Below are 17312 nucleotides of genomic sequence, written 5' to 3'. Positions count from 1 at the left end.
AGGGTATCAGGAAGGAATCCCTTGTTGATCTTTGAAACACTACGCTCAGAACGTTTGTGTTCATCAGAGAGCGCAAAGACATGATTTCAACAGATGGCACCTTCCACATAGAAAAGTTTATATTCCAGTTCAATGTGTTTTTCTGGGATGATTATATTAAAGTTCTGTTACGGGAATTGAAATCATGACTTTCTGATTCCAAGTTGAGTGTGTTATTAAGCCACAAACTGCTCTGCACAGGATAACGTTTTCGTTTTAAACAGTCAACACAATCTCCTTAGACTGTGGCAACATATAATTACACAACTGACAAAAGGGAAAATAAGAGGTTTGTTTTTAAAAAGATCTCAGGAGGGAGGGGAAACAAAACTTCAGTGGAAGTGTTCAGAAGTATCCCAGGGTATAGGCCCTCCAAGAGGTGCACGGGGGATCTGAATCAACAGTGGGAACAGTATCATAACACAGGCTGAAAGTAACATCGGGAGGTCCAGGCACTGAACAGATTGGTGTTCAAAGAGGAATTTTTAAATCAGTATGTGAATGGATAGATGTGGGTCACACTTGACAGGGAACGAAACTATGCCGATAGGAATGTGGACGGATGGGTTTTGAAAAAGCAACAACCTGTGAAGAGCAGCCACAGCTTGTGAAAGGTCACCAGTATTCGAGCCCAGAAGGGAGAAGTGCAATGCAGCAACAAAAAGTAGCAGGGATGACATGGGACTAACAGGGGGCAGATGGTCTGCAGAATGAAAGGGGTTTGAGGAATAGCTCCAGACTGAAATAGACATGACCATTACAAAACAGTTTCAGCATCAAACCACTCAGGGAAAGGAATGGAGTGAAGCTAAAGCTGGAGAGATTGTGTTGAGGGCTGGAAGGTCATCGTAGTAATAGTGGGTAGACATAGTATGGACTGCGGTAGTTCTGTTGTGATATATAGCAATGGGAACAGAGCTGGACAGTGCCAGAGGTGGACAATAAGAGAAGTAATGGGAGAGGATTTACTAGTTACTAGTGTCAAATATCAGAGGAATCATCTCACCACAAATGAGATGGGGATTTCCTGGTGATCCTGACCCCAGTTGGGCTGGGCAATGGTCTTCGTACTTTGTGTGGACTCCCATCCTTCATTGCAACCCACCTTACAATATCTACTCCACCCTCAAACTCTCTCTCTGCAGTAGAAATCTTGCAGGAAATACTTGATTTCTTCACTAGACTGTCCTCCCTCACAGTCTCATAACACACAAGGCCACACAACGAATTTTCTTCCATCTCCATTAAAGTCACAAACACAAGCTCTCCCTGAAATTGTAATCAAATTACCAACTCTAACTTCAGAGCTTCTACTCAACACATTGTGATTGAAGCGTTCTATCGTTCACAGGATGTGAGCATTGATGGCGAGCATTTACTTCCCATCCATCATTGCACTCCAAGGTCTTGGTTAGCTCCAATCTGAAACAACTGAGCAACCTGCTAGCCCATTGCAGAAAGAGGAGTCAATTAAATAGCTTCAGGCCTGGAGTCACACATGGCATATAGGAAATAAAACCTGCTCTTTAAGAAGCACATCAGTGAACCAGATTCATTCTTAGAGAGAAAAAAAAAAGAGATTGAGAGGGGACCTGATTGAGGTTTACAAAGTCATGAAGGGTATAGACAGGGTGGATAGAGACAAGCTTTTCCCCCCCCCAAGGTGAAGGATTCAGTAACGAGAGGTCATGTTTTCAAGGCGAGAGGTGGAAGGTTTAAGGGGGATGCACATGGTAAATACTTCACACCGAGGGTGGTGGGCATTTGTAACACGTTGCCTGCAGAGTTGGTGGAGGCAGGCACGGTAGATTCATTTAAGATGCGTCTGGACAGATGCATGAGTAGCTGGGGTTCAAGAGGGATATAGATGCTTAGGAATTGACCGACAGATTTAGACAGTAGATTTGGATCGGCTCAGGCTTGGAGGGCCAAAGGGCCTGTTCCTGGGCTGTAAATGTTCTTTGTTCTCTGTTCTTATGGTAATCCAATAGCAGGTTTTAAGGGGGGGGCAAATGGTTTAATCCAGTAAATACTTTGTTTTTAAAAACAATCTGCATTAAACAGCTATGCTTAAAATAACTTCAATTAAAAATTAAAATTTGCATTTATCTTAAAAGAATGTTGTGAAACTTGAAATGGTTCAGAAGAAAAAAAAATTCAAGGATATTGCCTGGGTTGGAAAATTTGAGCTATAAGGATAGGCTAAATTTCCCTGGAGATTTTCCCTTCAGTTAGAGGCTGAAGAGTGACCTTATAGAAGTTTGTAAAATCACGAGGGGCATGGATAGGATAAATAGAGTAGGTCTTTTCCCTGGAGTGGGGGAGTCCAAAACTAGAGGGGATAGGTTGAAGGTTGGAGGGGTAAGACTTAACCAGGGACCTAAAGAAGGAATTTTTTCACAGAGAGAGGGTGGTGCATGTATGGAATGAGGAAGTGGAGAGGCTGGTACAATTACAACATTTAAAAAAGGCATCTAGATAGGTGTATGCATAGGAAGGGCTTCGAGGGATATCACAAATGCAACTGGATTAATTTAGGACATCTGGTTAGCAAGGAGGAGTTGGATCGAAGAGTCTGTTTCCATGTCTCTATAACCAGGAACCATCATAACAGCACCATCTACTGGAACGAGAGTGTAACAAGCTTTCCCTCATGCCTCAAGTTTCAATTTTCAGAAAGTGTCTGTAAGATGCAAATCCCAACAGGTTGGAGTGACCAGGGAAGTAATAAATCCATGTGAATGTAATGTACATGTTTCCAACCAACAAAAAACAGAATGTGGAACTGGAAACAATTCTGAAACCCCCCCCCCTGGTTGTCAAGCTTCCCCAGCATGCTATCAGAAATATACAGAGTTTCTGAAGGTCATGAGTTTTGTTTTGTTCACTCATGCTATGTGGGTTACTGCTGATGGGCAATAAATACTGGCCAATCACTAGTTGCCCCTGAGAAGGTGGTAGTGAGCTGCCTCTTAAACTGCTGCAGCCCACATTACCCTAACTTACAAATATTACTGTTGTTAGCATCTTTGTGATGTAGACTCATTCATCATCTCTTTAATATCTCCTTTCTATGTTCGTTCCCATGAAGGATTAATTTAACCACATACAGAGGAACCTTGATTATCCAGCAAGATTGCAAGGTCCCGATGCTCAGCTAAACTTTGTTATCCAGTATTCAGTTATCCAGAATTTGATTAACTGAATGAAATACACCCCGCCCCTATCCTTTGGATAATCAAGATTCCTGTCTGTCCTAACAATAATTTTAATAAATTGTTTCTTGATGGGCTGAACACAAAGGATCCCATTCATTATACTTTATAAAAGCATTAAATTAAAACCAGGACTGGATGTGCAATATTTTACAATTCATTTGAACTTTAATTAAAGTTTTCAAAAAAAAAAGCCTTTTTTAAATTGATGTGTTTCAGTAGCCTGAGAAAAATGTCAAATTCTTCATTACTTGTGACCCCATTTGGCCATTTTATTATTGAACGGCCCCTTCATAAAGCGGTCAGATTTCATATATGCTGCGATCTTCTCTAAAGCCTGTAAAAATTAATTTTTAAAATTAGATAGATATCGAAACAATAAATCACTACATATTTTGAAATGCAAAATTAAAAGCATGAAGAATTAAAACATAAGAGCTGCATAGTTCCCCTTAAAGGAAGGCCTCATTGTCCTCAACAGCCAGTGCAGACAAGAATTGAGCTTCCAAAAAAAAAAATTGGTGCAACTTTAAAATCTAATTTCTGGGGTCATTGGTGAGTGGGCTCAGGACTCATGTCTTGAGGGGACGCAATGAAGATTGACTCTCTTGCAGCTACATCTTTTTGATCTTACTGGATTACAGCCACAGTTGAAGGTTTTTACTTTATTTCATTGTAGAGTACAAGTAACAATAAATCATCAGTTTAGCTCCCTTCTTGACTAGGGCTCAGCTTTTGCTCAACCCTTGCACAGCTGCACAGCTGAGGCCAGGAACTGCAGGAGGCTGCTCAACACAATACGTTTTATCAATCTTAGTTTGCATTATTGCGATAATTCAGCTATTGTATAAGATTCACTTCCCACGTTACTCCCATCGCTATGGGTCAGCAGTTCAATAACCTTCTCATTTTCAAGTTATCACTGACGAGAACAAAAACGATCAATTCAATGTGAAACACGGCAAGTTCAAAACATAGAAAGTGATACAGTAGAAATCTTGACTTGCAAAATAGGAGTTGGTATGTATATTAATTACACCATGAGTGGGTCACTCAATTTAACTTGTATTTGGGTGTCATACAGGCTTTCTCCTGTATTTTTTCATTCAATCCCATCAAAATCCTATTACTTGATCCCTCACACTTTCCTTTCAGAAGGTCTGTACTATTTGCCTTAACTACCTTTGTAGTGGCACATTCCCGATCTTAACCACTCTTGGTGAAAAGGTTTCCCCCCAGTTATTCACTTGTATTTTAGGACTCCTAATTCTGGGCTATTCTCCTCTAATCAAACCATTTCATTTTATTCTTTAAAACCCCTTTATTAGAACACCCCTCAACATTACATTCCAAAATACAGCCCTAGACTGATCAATATGTCCTAATAGTTTTACGAACACTTTTTTGGCACCTAGATGTACGTACAGCATGAAGATTAGAGACTATCTGACCTAAAATAATTACAAAAAAAAAGGAAAGGACCAGTTGGTCTGTTAACTCCTTTCTGAAATGGCATGGTGCAAACTTCTCTAGAGCACAAAAGATCTGGAGAACTGCATGACTATTCGTAGGTTCAGGAGGGCAATCCCAACAAGTTAGATAATTCAGTTCAAATGAACATGCTGTACATTTGTTTTAAAGACCCATTACTAGAATTAGAATTGCATTGTGGCACGGCAATCAAGCCTTTTGCTAATAAGCTGCTTTAAACCCCATTTATTACCTCAAAATGGTCCACAAAATCCTTCAGGTTTTGAAACTCCTCCAAACACTTGGATTCAAACACACGATGCTCATCCAAGAGTTCATACATTAGGAAATCCACAAAAGTAATCTGTTGTTAGGAAGAAGTTAAAAGAAAACAAGTTTAAAAAACCGTTCTTTATAAAGCTTACAATGAGATTCTGAATTCAGAGAGTGTGGCTCCCCCTCAGGTAACAAACATAAATTCATAACATCGTCTATTCATTGGACTGTCAATTCTATTGGTTAAAGTAACTCAGTGGAATGCCATAAAGTCCAAATTAGTTTCTTTATCCAAAGCTGCATTTTTTACATTGGTTTTACTTCATTCACAGAAAACAGGCAAGACCAATATTTATAACATCCTAACTTCCTTTTTTTTGCGGGGAGTTAGCTGCCTTTGGAACCAGTTACAATTCATATTGACAATGGTGCTCTCACACTGCACTGTGTGGCAGGGAGTGCTTTCAAACATTTTTATCGTCAAATTTCTAAAGGACTCAAAAGGGTCTTCTTAAGCTGTTAACTACAACCCAGGTGGGACATTGAAGACTCAAGTAGTACAAGAGATTCAGATCCTTTTAGGGTGGCCCGGTGGTTAGCACTGCTGCCTCACAGCACCAGGGTCCCAGGTTCAATTCCAGCTTCAGGCGACTGTGTGGAGTTTGCACATTCTCTGTCTGTGTGGGTTTCCTCCCACAGTCCAAAAGATGTGCAGGTCAGGTGAATTGGCCATGCTAAATTGCCCCATACTAATTAGTCAGAGAGAAATGGGTCTGGGTGGATTACTCTTCAGAGGGTCGGGTTGGGCTGAAGGACCTGTTTCCACACTGTAGGGAATCTAATCTAATGTCAGTTGTCTGACAGGACTCCTTGACTAAACTGAATACTGAAAACAGAGAGAATATGTAATTTGTATATTACTGATGTAGAAACAAATATGTCACTTGAAAAGGGTAGACATTGACATACTGTAGCAACCTTTTCACTATTTAAATTTGGAAATCATTCATCTTCAGTAGCTTCAGGGCAAGGGACTGGTGCTGCTGGTTGTATTATACTGTAGCTCACGTTACTGAACCAAATCCTGTATATTGCCCAGTCAAAGTTAACTAATGCCCAGAAACATATGTTGTTCCACTTCAGATGGATTTCAGTGAAGGACAGAACTAGAACCTAAACCTTTACACACTTAAGCCTTCTACGTACAGAGAGGCACATTGCTAAATCCAACAATCTCTCTCTCTTCGTCTGTTACTATAGATTGCTTGCTCTTCAATTTTGGGGAATTATTTGGGACAGAAGCAATGCTGGACCCTCAAATTAAAGTCCAGTGTGATGGGAGTACAAGATAGATCCAGTCAACTGGTCATTATACACCTCTAGAGCAAATGGGACTTGAACCAGGCATTTGGCTCAGAGATATGGCCACTACCACTGAACCAGAGAAGCCCCCTTCCAAGCACTGGATTCCAGGCCTCGTAATCCAGCGCCACAGAAGGAGGCTACTCAGCTCAGCATGCTTTCGCATTTTTTCAAGCGATTTAGAAAGATTTTCTGTTCAACTGGTTCAGAGGTATCATTACAGACCTCTGGAGTAGATGGGATTTGGACCAGAGTGTTCAGGCTCAGGAGGTTGGGACAGTGGTATTATCACTGGACTGTTAATCTTGAAAGGGCTCAGAAAAGATATACAAGGGAGGTTGGAGAGTTAGCTATAGAGAGAGGCTGAATAGGCTGGGGCTATGAAGCGTCAGAGGCTGAGGGTGATCTTACAGAGGTTTTATAAAATCATGAGGGGAATGGACAGGGTAAATAGACAAGGTCTTTTCCCTGGGGTGGGGGAATCCAGAACTAGAGGGCACAGGTTTAGTGCAAGAGGGGAAAGATATAAAAAAAGGGACCTACGGGGCAACTTTTTCACACAGAGGGTGGTGAGTGTATGGCATGAGCTGCCAGAGGAAGTGGTGGAGGCTGGTACAATTACAGCATTTAAAAGGCATCTGGATGGGTATACGAATAGGAAGGTTTTAGAGCAATATAGGCCAAATGGGACTAGATTAGTTTAGGATATCTGATCGGCGTAGACAAGTTGGACTCAAGGCTGTTTCCGTGCTATACATCTCCATGACTAATGACCCAGGCAATGTTCTGGGGACCCAGGTTTGAATCCAGCCATAGCAGATGGAATTTAAATTCAATAAATATCTGGAATTAAGAGTCTAACGATGGCCGTGAATCCATTGGCGATTATTGGAAAAACCCATTTGGTTCACTATGTAGTTTAGGGAAGGAAACGGCCATCCATACCTGGTCTGGCCGACAAGTGACTCCAGACTACACACCAATGTAGCTGACTCTTAACTGCAATCAGAGATGGGCAAGAAATGCTGGCCTAGCCAGCGATGCCCTCATCCAGAGAATGAATTTTTAAAAAAATTACCACTGCACCACAAAAGCACCTTGTAAACATGAGCATGCCTCAGGTATTTTCAAGGATCAATGTTTTCCCACAGGGTGAAACAGCTTCAAGAAAAAAGGTGCTGAAATACCTTCACAGAGACTGGTATCCGGTCACCAAGTCACCCTTTATTTACATGTGCACAGTACATGGACTCTGACTTGCTCGCTCAGAGCCAGGCCCTAGAGTCACAAGGTAAAAACAATGACTGCAGATGCTGAAAACCAAATACTGGATTAGTGGCGCTGAAAGAGCACAGGAGTTCAGGCAGCATCCAACGAGCAGCGAAATCGACGTTTCGGGCAAAAGCCCTTCATCAGGAATAGAAGGGCTTTTGCCCGAAACGTCGATTTCGCTGCTCGTTGGATGCTGCCTAGAGTCACAAGTATGTCTCAACTTCATGCACAGCAGCTGAAATCCATTAACATACAATTACCAAATCTTATTCAGCTATTGATCTTTTTAGACATGCTGGAGAAAAGGTTTTAATCTTAACAGTGAGCAAACAAGGAATTCTGAGAGCCTCGACATAGAATGGGCTAAGAGAAGGGCAAAAAAGTAATAAAAAGAGAGAGGACTAATACTTAACATGACTGTAGCTGGAGCTTTAACAAAAGGTGTACGAAACCATGGTGTATCTTTAAAGCTGCAAACAGTGCCACAAGATATTCATTGGTTTTGATCAACAGAAGCCTTTGAGAGCTGATCGTCTGAAATTTATTAATCTGAAATTTATTATTCTTCTCGAACCTGTCTAGATCAGCCTGGGAGCAAGTTATTTCTGGGGAAGATTGCATTACAATGCTTAACCAGAAGTTTTAGAATTAGAAAGAAAAAAGTGAAAACAAAACTGTGGTAAAATATTTTAAATCCATTATAAAAGTGGTTTTACTTTTACAAATTAACAGCGTCTGTTTTTCCTGCACCCAAAGTACTGAATTATTTTTTATTCACTTGTGAAGAGACCTTAAGTTAGTGGCCATTTGCCTTCTTGATTCACTGCAGCCTGTTTGGTATCGGGACACCCACAATATATTTACAGAGGGTGTTCCAGGAATTTGACCCAGTGACGCTGAGGGAATGGTAACATAAGAGCCGGCGGTACGGTGGCTCAGTGGTTAGCACTGCTGCCTTAACCTGGGTTCGATTCTAGCCTCGGCCGACTGTGTGGAGTTTGCACATTTTCCCTGTGTCTGTGTGAGAGAGTTTCCTCTGGGTGCTCCAGTTTCCTCCCACAATCCAAAGATGTGCAGGTTAGGTGAATCGGCCCTGCTAAATTGCTCATATAGTGTTCAGGAATGTGTAGGTTAGGGTTGTTAAATCAGGGGTAAATATTGCTAATAGGGTACGAGAATGGGTCACTCTTTGGAGTGTTGGTGTGGACTTGTTGGGCTGAAGGGCCTGTGTCTCCACAGTAGGGATTCTAACATGTTAGGTGAGGATTATGAATGGCTTGGTGGGTTCCTTGGAGGGGTGGTGTTCCCTTGTACCTGCTGCCCTTCCAGGTGGTAACGATCACAGGTCTGAAAGTTTGTTTTTGCAGAATTACATTTTATTTTGCTCAACAACTGCACAAATCCATGTAAAACTCTATAAAACTATGCAGAGGGTGTGTCAGGAGAAAGTGAGGACTGCAGACCAGAGTTGAAAAACGTGGTGCTGGAAAAAAAAACACAGCAGGCCAGGCAGCATCCGAGGAGCAGGAGAATCAACGTTTCGGGCATTAGCTCTTCAAGAAGGGTTTATGCCCGAACTGTCGATTCTCCTGCTCCTCGGATGCTGCCTGGCCTGCTGTGTTTTTCCAGTACCACAGTTTTCAACAGAGGGTTTGTCAGCCTGACATAGCATTGGGACACAGACAGACTTCACACCTATTGTTAGAAAAACTGAGCTATCTTGAGAATGTAATTTAATGGTAGTTCTGGGATTTACAATCAAAGAACAGAAACCAGCATATCCCATTATACAAAAAAGGTGGAAGATTTGATCTAAGATTATTTAATTTATTACAATCGCCATGACACCGGACTCCTTTGGCTATAAATTCTGTGAGCATGATCTTAACCTCCACAACCACCCGATGAAGAGGCTGTGTTCAAACGCTGGTGCTTCCAAATAAACCTGTTGGACTATAGGTCTGGTGTTGTGATGCAGGGGCTGCTCTGTTCTGGATGGGGTCAAGCTTCTTGGGTGTTGCTGGAGCTGTACATATCCATGCACATGGGGGGTGCCCCGTCACATGCCTGGCTCACGCATTGGTGGTGGTGGTGGTGGTGGAGCGTGCTGCAGGATTCCCAGTCTCCATGCTGCTCTTGTAGCCATTACAGCCAAGGAGTGATGACTAGATCATCTCTTGATGGAGACAGACACTCCCTATCATTTACATGGAGCATGTTTCTTGCAGCAGGTCACCCCAAGTCTGGATATTATCAGAGTCTTGCTGCATTTGGACAGGAGTATCTGGGGAGTTATGAATGATGCTGAACATTGCCAGAAGTGGGGATGTTCACTGCACATTCTGCTGAAGGGGACAGTGAAGCAGCTTTATTCTTTTTAAAAAAAAATCATTCAGAAGGTCAGGGCATTTATTGCCCATGCCTAATTATGCAGAGAGCAGTTCAAAGTCTGCTTTGTGGGTCTGCTATTGTTGTGGGTCCGGAGTCACACATGCATCAGACCAGGTAAGGATGGCAGTTTCTTTCCTTAAAAAGCATGTCAGTGAACCCCAGATGGGTTTTTTCAACTATGGTTTCCATGGTCAGCATTAGACATTTAATTCCAGTTATATTTTACAGAATGTAAATTCCACCATCCGCCTTGGTTGGATTTGAACCAGGTCCCCAGAAAATTACCTGGGTCTCTGGATTAACAATCTTGTTATAATACCACTAGACCACTGTCTCCCCTTGAAGATGGTTGGGCCTAGGACACTAACCTTGAGGAACTCCTACAGAGATGCCCTGGAGCGGAGATGACTAACCTGCAACAAGCACAACAATCTTCCTACATGCTGGATCAGACTCCAAAAATCAGCAGACAGCATTCTCTGATGCCCATTGATTACACTTTATATTGAGCCTGGCTGTGGAGCCCAATGAAAGTCAGTCATTCACTTTCACCTCTCCTCTAGAATTCAACTCTTTCGTCCATAATTTGGATCAAGGACAAAGCAAGGTCAGCAGCTGAGTGACCACAGAAGAACCTGAATTGAGAGTCAGTGACTGTGGTTATTGCTCAGCACCTACTGCTTGAATGGACTGATGAGCAAAACCAAAAACTGGAGGGAACTGGCTGGGTTAGACTGGTCTTGATCTTAGTGTACAGGATATGGCTGGGCAATTTTTAACATTGTCAGGTAGATGCCAGTTTTTTCGCTAAATTGGAACAGTGACTAGGATCGTGGATATTTCTGGCAATATTATTATTGCCAGAATGTTGTCAGAATCCATACCTACTGCAGTATCCAATTCCTTCAGCCAATTTCTTGACATCAAATGGGAGTGTACCAAACTGACTGAAGACTAGTATCTGTACTGCTGTGGACTTCCAAAGAGAGGCCAAGATGGATCATCCACTCAGCACTCCCAGCTGAAGATTATTGTGAATGTTTCAGCCTGATCTTTGCACTCATGCTGGGCTCCCAATCATTGACAATGGGGATACTTGAGCTTCAGCAAGTTGTTTAATTGTTTCTCACAATTCACAACTGGACGTCACAGGACAGTAGAGCTTAGATCGGACCTGTCAGCTGTGGAATCGCTTTGACTAATTGGACAGCTTTGATCTTCTCAAAAACACCATCTGACAACCGGTTTTTAAGAACAATAGATTTCCAAAATGGAGGAGTTACCATATTTACAAATATATACTGTTTCCTACATCAGTGAAATTTCATTCCTCATCTTCAAGTGTCAAAGTACAGCCATAACTGGACAACCACTAAAGACATGCCAATAAAAGTAACAGACCAGAAAAGGTCTCAACAATATTACTGCAGCAACTACATGGACCCACAAACTTACCTTGTCACCAGCAAACCAAGGTCTCTTCCCCAGGAAGTCAGAGAATTGCTTCAATAGGTTTGGCAGGCCTTTCAGATAATCACCCTTCAGATCCTCCTGCAGCAAGTTTGAAAACAAATTGTTACTTTCTCAAATCCCATGATCCAGATTATCATCTGAATAACAAACATGTGGTTGCACAAAGGTCACAATCTTGCAGATACTAAAGCTTTAGGAAACCCATTGCAGAGAGGAGTAAAATGAAGTCAGAATCTAGCTGGGAATTATTCATCTGGAAATCGACAACACTGTTCAGGTGTAAAGAAGGCTGCAAGTAAATTTTGTTTCTCATTTTGCACAGTGACCCAAAAACTAGACAAAACCATGACTTATTAAACATTTAATTCATGCCGCAAATTAATCTGCAGCATCCCATAACTCAAATGCGAGAGCATTATACAAGAGAGTTTAATTACCAAACACAGCCATCAGAGCTGAGCCAAGCTAATCATCCAAGGCGTGCGCACACACAGCAGTGCTAGATTCAAGGACAAATTTTAAATTTAGTGCCCACTGGAGAACTGAACGAATAAATTCCTAATTTATTGAACCAGTAGACACAGCTGCAGTACCAGAACAGTTTCCATTAACAGCTGGTCACTGAGAAGCAGAGTCCACTTGCAGAGACCTCTATTTCACCAGGATAGCTTCCAGCTGCCGAAACGTGGCAGGGCAACTTCCCCCCCCATTCAGTATGTGGCCCAGTTCCCAACATGTCACTTTTTCTCCAACATGAACACGAGGAGATTGGTGAAGTCTCTTCTGGAGTACAGCGAGTTCTTCCATAAAGTGATGGTTGCGTTCCTGTGCAAACCCACATTTTAGAGAAATCACGCTTTAGAAACTGCACTTCGTGTTGGCAAAACACATTCTAAAAATTCGTGCTTGAGAAAAAGCTTTCCCAATTTGTCACTCATGTTACAACAAATTCACATTGACAAAATGCACGATTTAATAGAATGACCTGTACTGTATCCAGTTCCAGTCACCTAGTTGTGGGCGGCACGGTGGCACAGTGGTTAGCACTGCTGCCTCACAGCGCCAGAGACCCGGGTTCAATTCCCGCCTCAGGCGACTGACTGTGCAAACTCCACACATTCTCCCAGTGTCTGCGTGGGTTTCCTCTGGGTGCTCCGGTTTCCTCCCACAGCACCAAAGATGTGCAGGGCAGGTGAATTGGCCATGCTAAATTGCCCGTAGTGTTAGGTAAGGGGTAGATGTAGATGTAGATGTAGGGGTATGGGTGGGTTGCGCTTCGGCGGGGCGGTGTGGACTTGTTGGGCCGAAGGGCCTGTTTCCACACTAATCTAATCTAATCATAGGAAGGATATTAATTACGCTGGTGAGGGTTCGGAGGAGATTCATCAGGATGTAGCCAGATATGAAATCTCTGTGTTATAATGAAAGGCTGGAACTTTTATGGTCCACTTCATTCCACTTAATTGTAAGCCAACTAAAAATGACGATATTTGCATAATAAATGTAGTTGGAGTATTTTCACATTTATTTAACTCCACGTTGACCAGTATGTAGAGGTGTTAAACTGCAGCTTGAGGTGCATAGAGATGTACAATATTTTTCTCCACATCTCGCTTAAAGTAAGCATTGTGAAACCTCACAGCAAAATCGAGAGAAGGTCAATCACTACTGAATGTTCACTTCAAGTCAATGGATGGATGGGCAGTGCATTATCCAGCTGCTGCACAGCAACAGTGTCCCTGGAAAAGTCTAACTGGTAAAAAAAAGACAAATTTATACAAAAATAACCCAGTGAGCTAATATACAAAAATCACAGCAGGTCAGGCAGCAACCGTAGAGACAGCAAGCTAATGTTTTGAGTCTACTTGACTCTTCAGAGCTGAAGTGAGCTCAGACAGCTCTGAAGAGTCACCTAGACTGGAAACGTTAGTTTGCACTCTCTCCCCACGGATGCTGCCTGACCCGCTGGTGATACCCAGCATTGTTTGTTTCCAGCATCTGCAGTAATTTGTTACAATGAGTTAATACTGTGGCTCCAGTATCAGGTATTCTATAGTCTTTTCTACACGAAGAAGGATCAGGAACTTGCACATATCATTCACAACACCTGAAAAGGTGACCAAAGTGTCCAATGGCAAAGCTAGGAAGCTCTCTGTGGTATTTACTCTTCAAAAAAACTGATCATTTCTTTCAATTAAGTGTGATTACTGCAGAATGACTAAGTATAAATGAGAATGCACCTGTTAATGATGTTAATCTAACACAAATACCTATATGCTAATCAAGACTGATGAGAGTCATAGTGCAGGGAAATACAGGACCTTCAGCCCAACCAGTCCATGCCAAACGTAATCCCAAATTAAAGTAGTCCCACCTGCCAGTTCCTGGCACATATCCCTCCAAACCTTTCCTATTCGTGTACTTATCAAATGTCTTTTAAACATTGTAATTGTCTCAAATCCACTGCTTCCTCAGGAAGTCCATTCCACACGCTAACTGAAGAATGATGGAACTGTGCTGAAGACCTGTTATCACTAAAATCTGCACCAAGAGCCAGACAATAGTCAGTCACTTAGAGAAGTTAAACACAGAAATGCTACAGACTCAGGAATAGGGACAAATGGAAGCAGCTTCAAGAACACAGGACAGACACCAACAGCAGAGATTTCCTGACAGGCAGAATCCATGAAGATTAAACTATACAGGTTTAAAGCCATGGAAGCAGTTCAAGCCAAAATTACATCACCATCTGAAAAAGTTAACATTTCTCTTTCTGCAGATTCTGGACTTGATCATTCTGGTATTTTCTACTTTCAAAGTTGCATCACATCTGCAGCAAGGGTTCATGTACTGTATGGATTAAAAAAGGTTTATAGCACCATCCAGTGGCTGCTGTTAGTCCTGCAAGTGTTACCATTACAGTCAGAATTGCTTCAAAAGAGCAATTGATTGATATCAGTCCAATATGAAAACAAACACTGAGGGACATAAGGAGATCTGAAGACAAATGATTTAACACTTGGTCAAAGAAGTAGGTATAGAAAAAGGAGATGAATAAATGATGGAGATTAAAAGGGAGGGTAATCCAGACCACAAAACCTGGACACAGCTAAAAGTGTACAATCACCAAAGGTGGAACCGTTAACTTCAGGGGTGTTATGGTCCAGTCAGAGCAGCAAGAAGATTTCAGAATGATTGACAGGCTGGAGGAGATGCAAGTAGTAGGAAAAGGAAAGGCCATAGAGAGAGATTTAAAACAAAAAAGGTAAGTTTTGTGGGGGATAAAAAAAAAGGAGAGAGAGTGTGTTCGGACAGTGTTCATTTAATTCAGCAAACACATTTGTCAACCTTTGAAGCCAATTCCCCGCATTTGATGATTCCCCCATTGCTGAGATTTGGAAGAGGTGGCTTTGATGATCATTCAAGATTCTACAAATTCTGGAACTGCATCCACAGACAGGAAAGTTGCAAATGTAACCTCAGTAGAGGAACCTCGATTATCCGGCATTCAATTAACCAAATTTCGGATTATCTGAACAGTATTGCATGTTCCTGATGCCAGGTAACGTGGTTAGCAAAGCATAGGTTATCCAGCATTCGACGAAGCAAACAAACAAAATACTCCCCGTGTCCTTCGGATAATCAAGGTTCCTCTGTATTTAACAAAGAAAGGGGAGATACAACGAGGAACTAAATACCTGTTAACCTGGCATCAGTCGTGCAGAAAATATGTGATCTATTACAATAGATGTAATAACAGGACACTTCCAAAATCCTGAACTGATTGGGCATGTTGTCCAAGCCTCTTAACAGGATCTGAAAATGTGTTGCTGGAAAAGCACAGCAGGTCAGGCAGCATCGACGTTTTGGGCATGAGCCCTTCTTCAGGGATGGGTGAGAGGTTGGAGTGGGTGAGAGGGGTGGAGAGGTTGAGGCGGTTAATGTCGCGGCGGCAGTTGGCTATGAAGAGATCGAGGGCAGGTAAGAGGCCAGCACGGGGTGTCCAGGTGGATGGGGTGTGTTGGAAGCAGGAGAAGGGGTCGTCAGAGGGTGGGCGAGAATCCTGGTTGAAGTAGTAGGCGCGGAGGCGAAGGTGGCGGAAGAGTTGTTCGTGTTGAACTCGTTAATCCGAGACTGTAGGGGAATGAAGGTGAGGCCTCTGCTGAAGACCGATCTTTCATCCTCAGAGAGGGGGAGGTCTGGAGGGATGGTGAAAACACAGCAGGTCCTAGATCCCAGCCCTGCTGTGGGGCTGGAGCTGGGAGTGGGGGTGGGGTTAGGCGTGGTGACGGAGATCGGCGTGGGGCCGGAGACGCTTGCGGCGTGGTCGTTTTGCAGGTTAGTGATGTCACTGAGGGCAGGAAGTGGCTGCGGCGAGAGCAACCCAGGGGGCGGACGTGACTGTGGCAACGACAGAAACGGTATTATTCCTGATAGCCGCGGAGGCCGTGAATCTGTCGGCGATGGTCTTCCTGGCGATCGTGGAGGCGGCGAGGTCGGTGGGGGCAGAAGTGATGTCATGGTTCGCAGCAGCGGTTGTTGCCCATGGTTAAATGGTGCCGGAGTGATTTTGGAGTCTGATAGAAGATTCTGGAACAGTTGAGGAACCCAGAGTGTGGGGGTAAGTACAAAGAAAGGTTTTGGTACTTACTGTCTTTCATTTCTGAGATGGCTAGGAAGAACTGTTTGTTTAGTGTATGGATTCTTCTGTGGAAGAACAGTAGAAGTCCTTTACAGGTCCGAGAGAGTGTTGTCCTGAGCTGGGGTTGGGCTAATTGCAGGGAATGTAGGTAGCGGCACATGGCTGCAAGTGTGGAGCAGAGGATCCAGAGGGAGGTCTGTTGCTGGAGGCTTCGGATTTGTCGTAGGTACTGGTTGTCCTGGTTGGGTCCAAATTTTGTTGGTCTGAACGTAGTCCGGAATCCGTGCGGGATCAGTCGGTTCCGTAGGCAGGTGCTGAGGAAGGAGATGTGGCTGTGGTAGCGAGTCTGTTTGAGAACGTGGCTGAAGAGCTTCTGTGCAGAGGAGATGACCTGAGGTGTGCAGTGAGAGAGAGGGACTCACTGAAATCCATGTAGAGGGAGGAAGAGAGCTTCTTCAAGGAAGGTATCCTTGTAAGAGGATTCGCAGTAAGTTAAAATCTTCGAGGAGAAAGTGAGGACTGCAGATCAGAGCTGAAAATGTGTTGCTGGAAAAGCACAGCAGGTCAGGCAGCATCCAAGGTTCCTGAAGAAGGGCTCATGCCCGAAACGTCGATTCTCCTGTTCCTTGGATGTTGCCTGACCTGCTGTGTTTTTCCAGCAACACATTTTCAGCTCTGATCTCCAGCTGTTGTGGTTCTGTTTGCCGAGCTGGGAATTTGTGAACAGAACAGAACAGAACAGAAAACAGAACAGACCAGACAACATAAGACAAGCACATAACCTCAACACCAAGGAGAGGGAAGCACTAAAATCACTAAGAAACAATAAGAACATAATTATACTACCAGCAGACAAAGGCAGAATGACGGTCATCCTGGACAAAGCAGAGTACATGCAAAAAGCACAACAACTACTTGCAGATACCAACACCTACCAAAAGAGGGAGTTTGACCTCACCCCCACAGCTGACCAATAGGATAAACACACTGAGGAATCTACAAAAAAACGGACAGATAACCAGGTCTGACCTACAAAGAATGAAACCTGAAAGCAACAACACCCCCAGATTCTATGGACTACCCAAAGTGCACAAACCAGACATCCCACTCAGACCCATAGTATCACTACCAGGGACACCATGACACAAACTGGCCAAAGAACTACAGCAGAA

At 43.1% G+C, this 17312-nt stretch overlaps 1 protein-coding gene across 1 annotated transcript in view; it reads right to left on the bottom strand.

Annotated features, from left to right (window-relative positions):
- Positions 1-3400: 3400 nt before the first annotated feature.
- LOC140467432 (glutathione S-transferase Mu 1-like) overlaps positions 3401-17312 on the bottom strand; it is a 32515-nt gene continuing 18603 nt past the window's right edge. Inside the window, exons 6-8 of the mRNA XM_072563785.1 lie at positions 11481-11576; positions 4978-5088; positions 3401-3591 (exon numbers count right to left, since the gene is read on the bottom strand). Of these exons, the coding sequence (XP_072419886.1) occupies positions 3502-3591; positions 4978-5088; positions 11481-11576 (297 nt within the window). The 3' untranslated portion in view covers positions 3401-3501. The remainder of the gene's footprint in view (positions 3592-4977; positions 5089-11480; positions 11577-17312) is intronic.

Source organism: Chiloscyllium punctatum, chromosome 45 (genome assembly GCF_047496795.1).
Source record: "Chiloscyllium punctatum isolate Juve2018m chromosome 45, sChiPun1.3, whole genome shotgun sequence".
Taxonomy (NCBI): Eukaryota; Metazoa; Chordata; class Chondrichthyes; order Orectolobiformes; family Hemiscylliidae; genus Chiloscyllium; species Chiloscyllium punctatum.
Note: the sequence above shows the minus strand (reverse complement) of the source record. Positions and strands in the feature narration are given on the sequence as shown.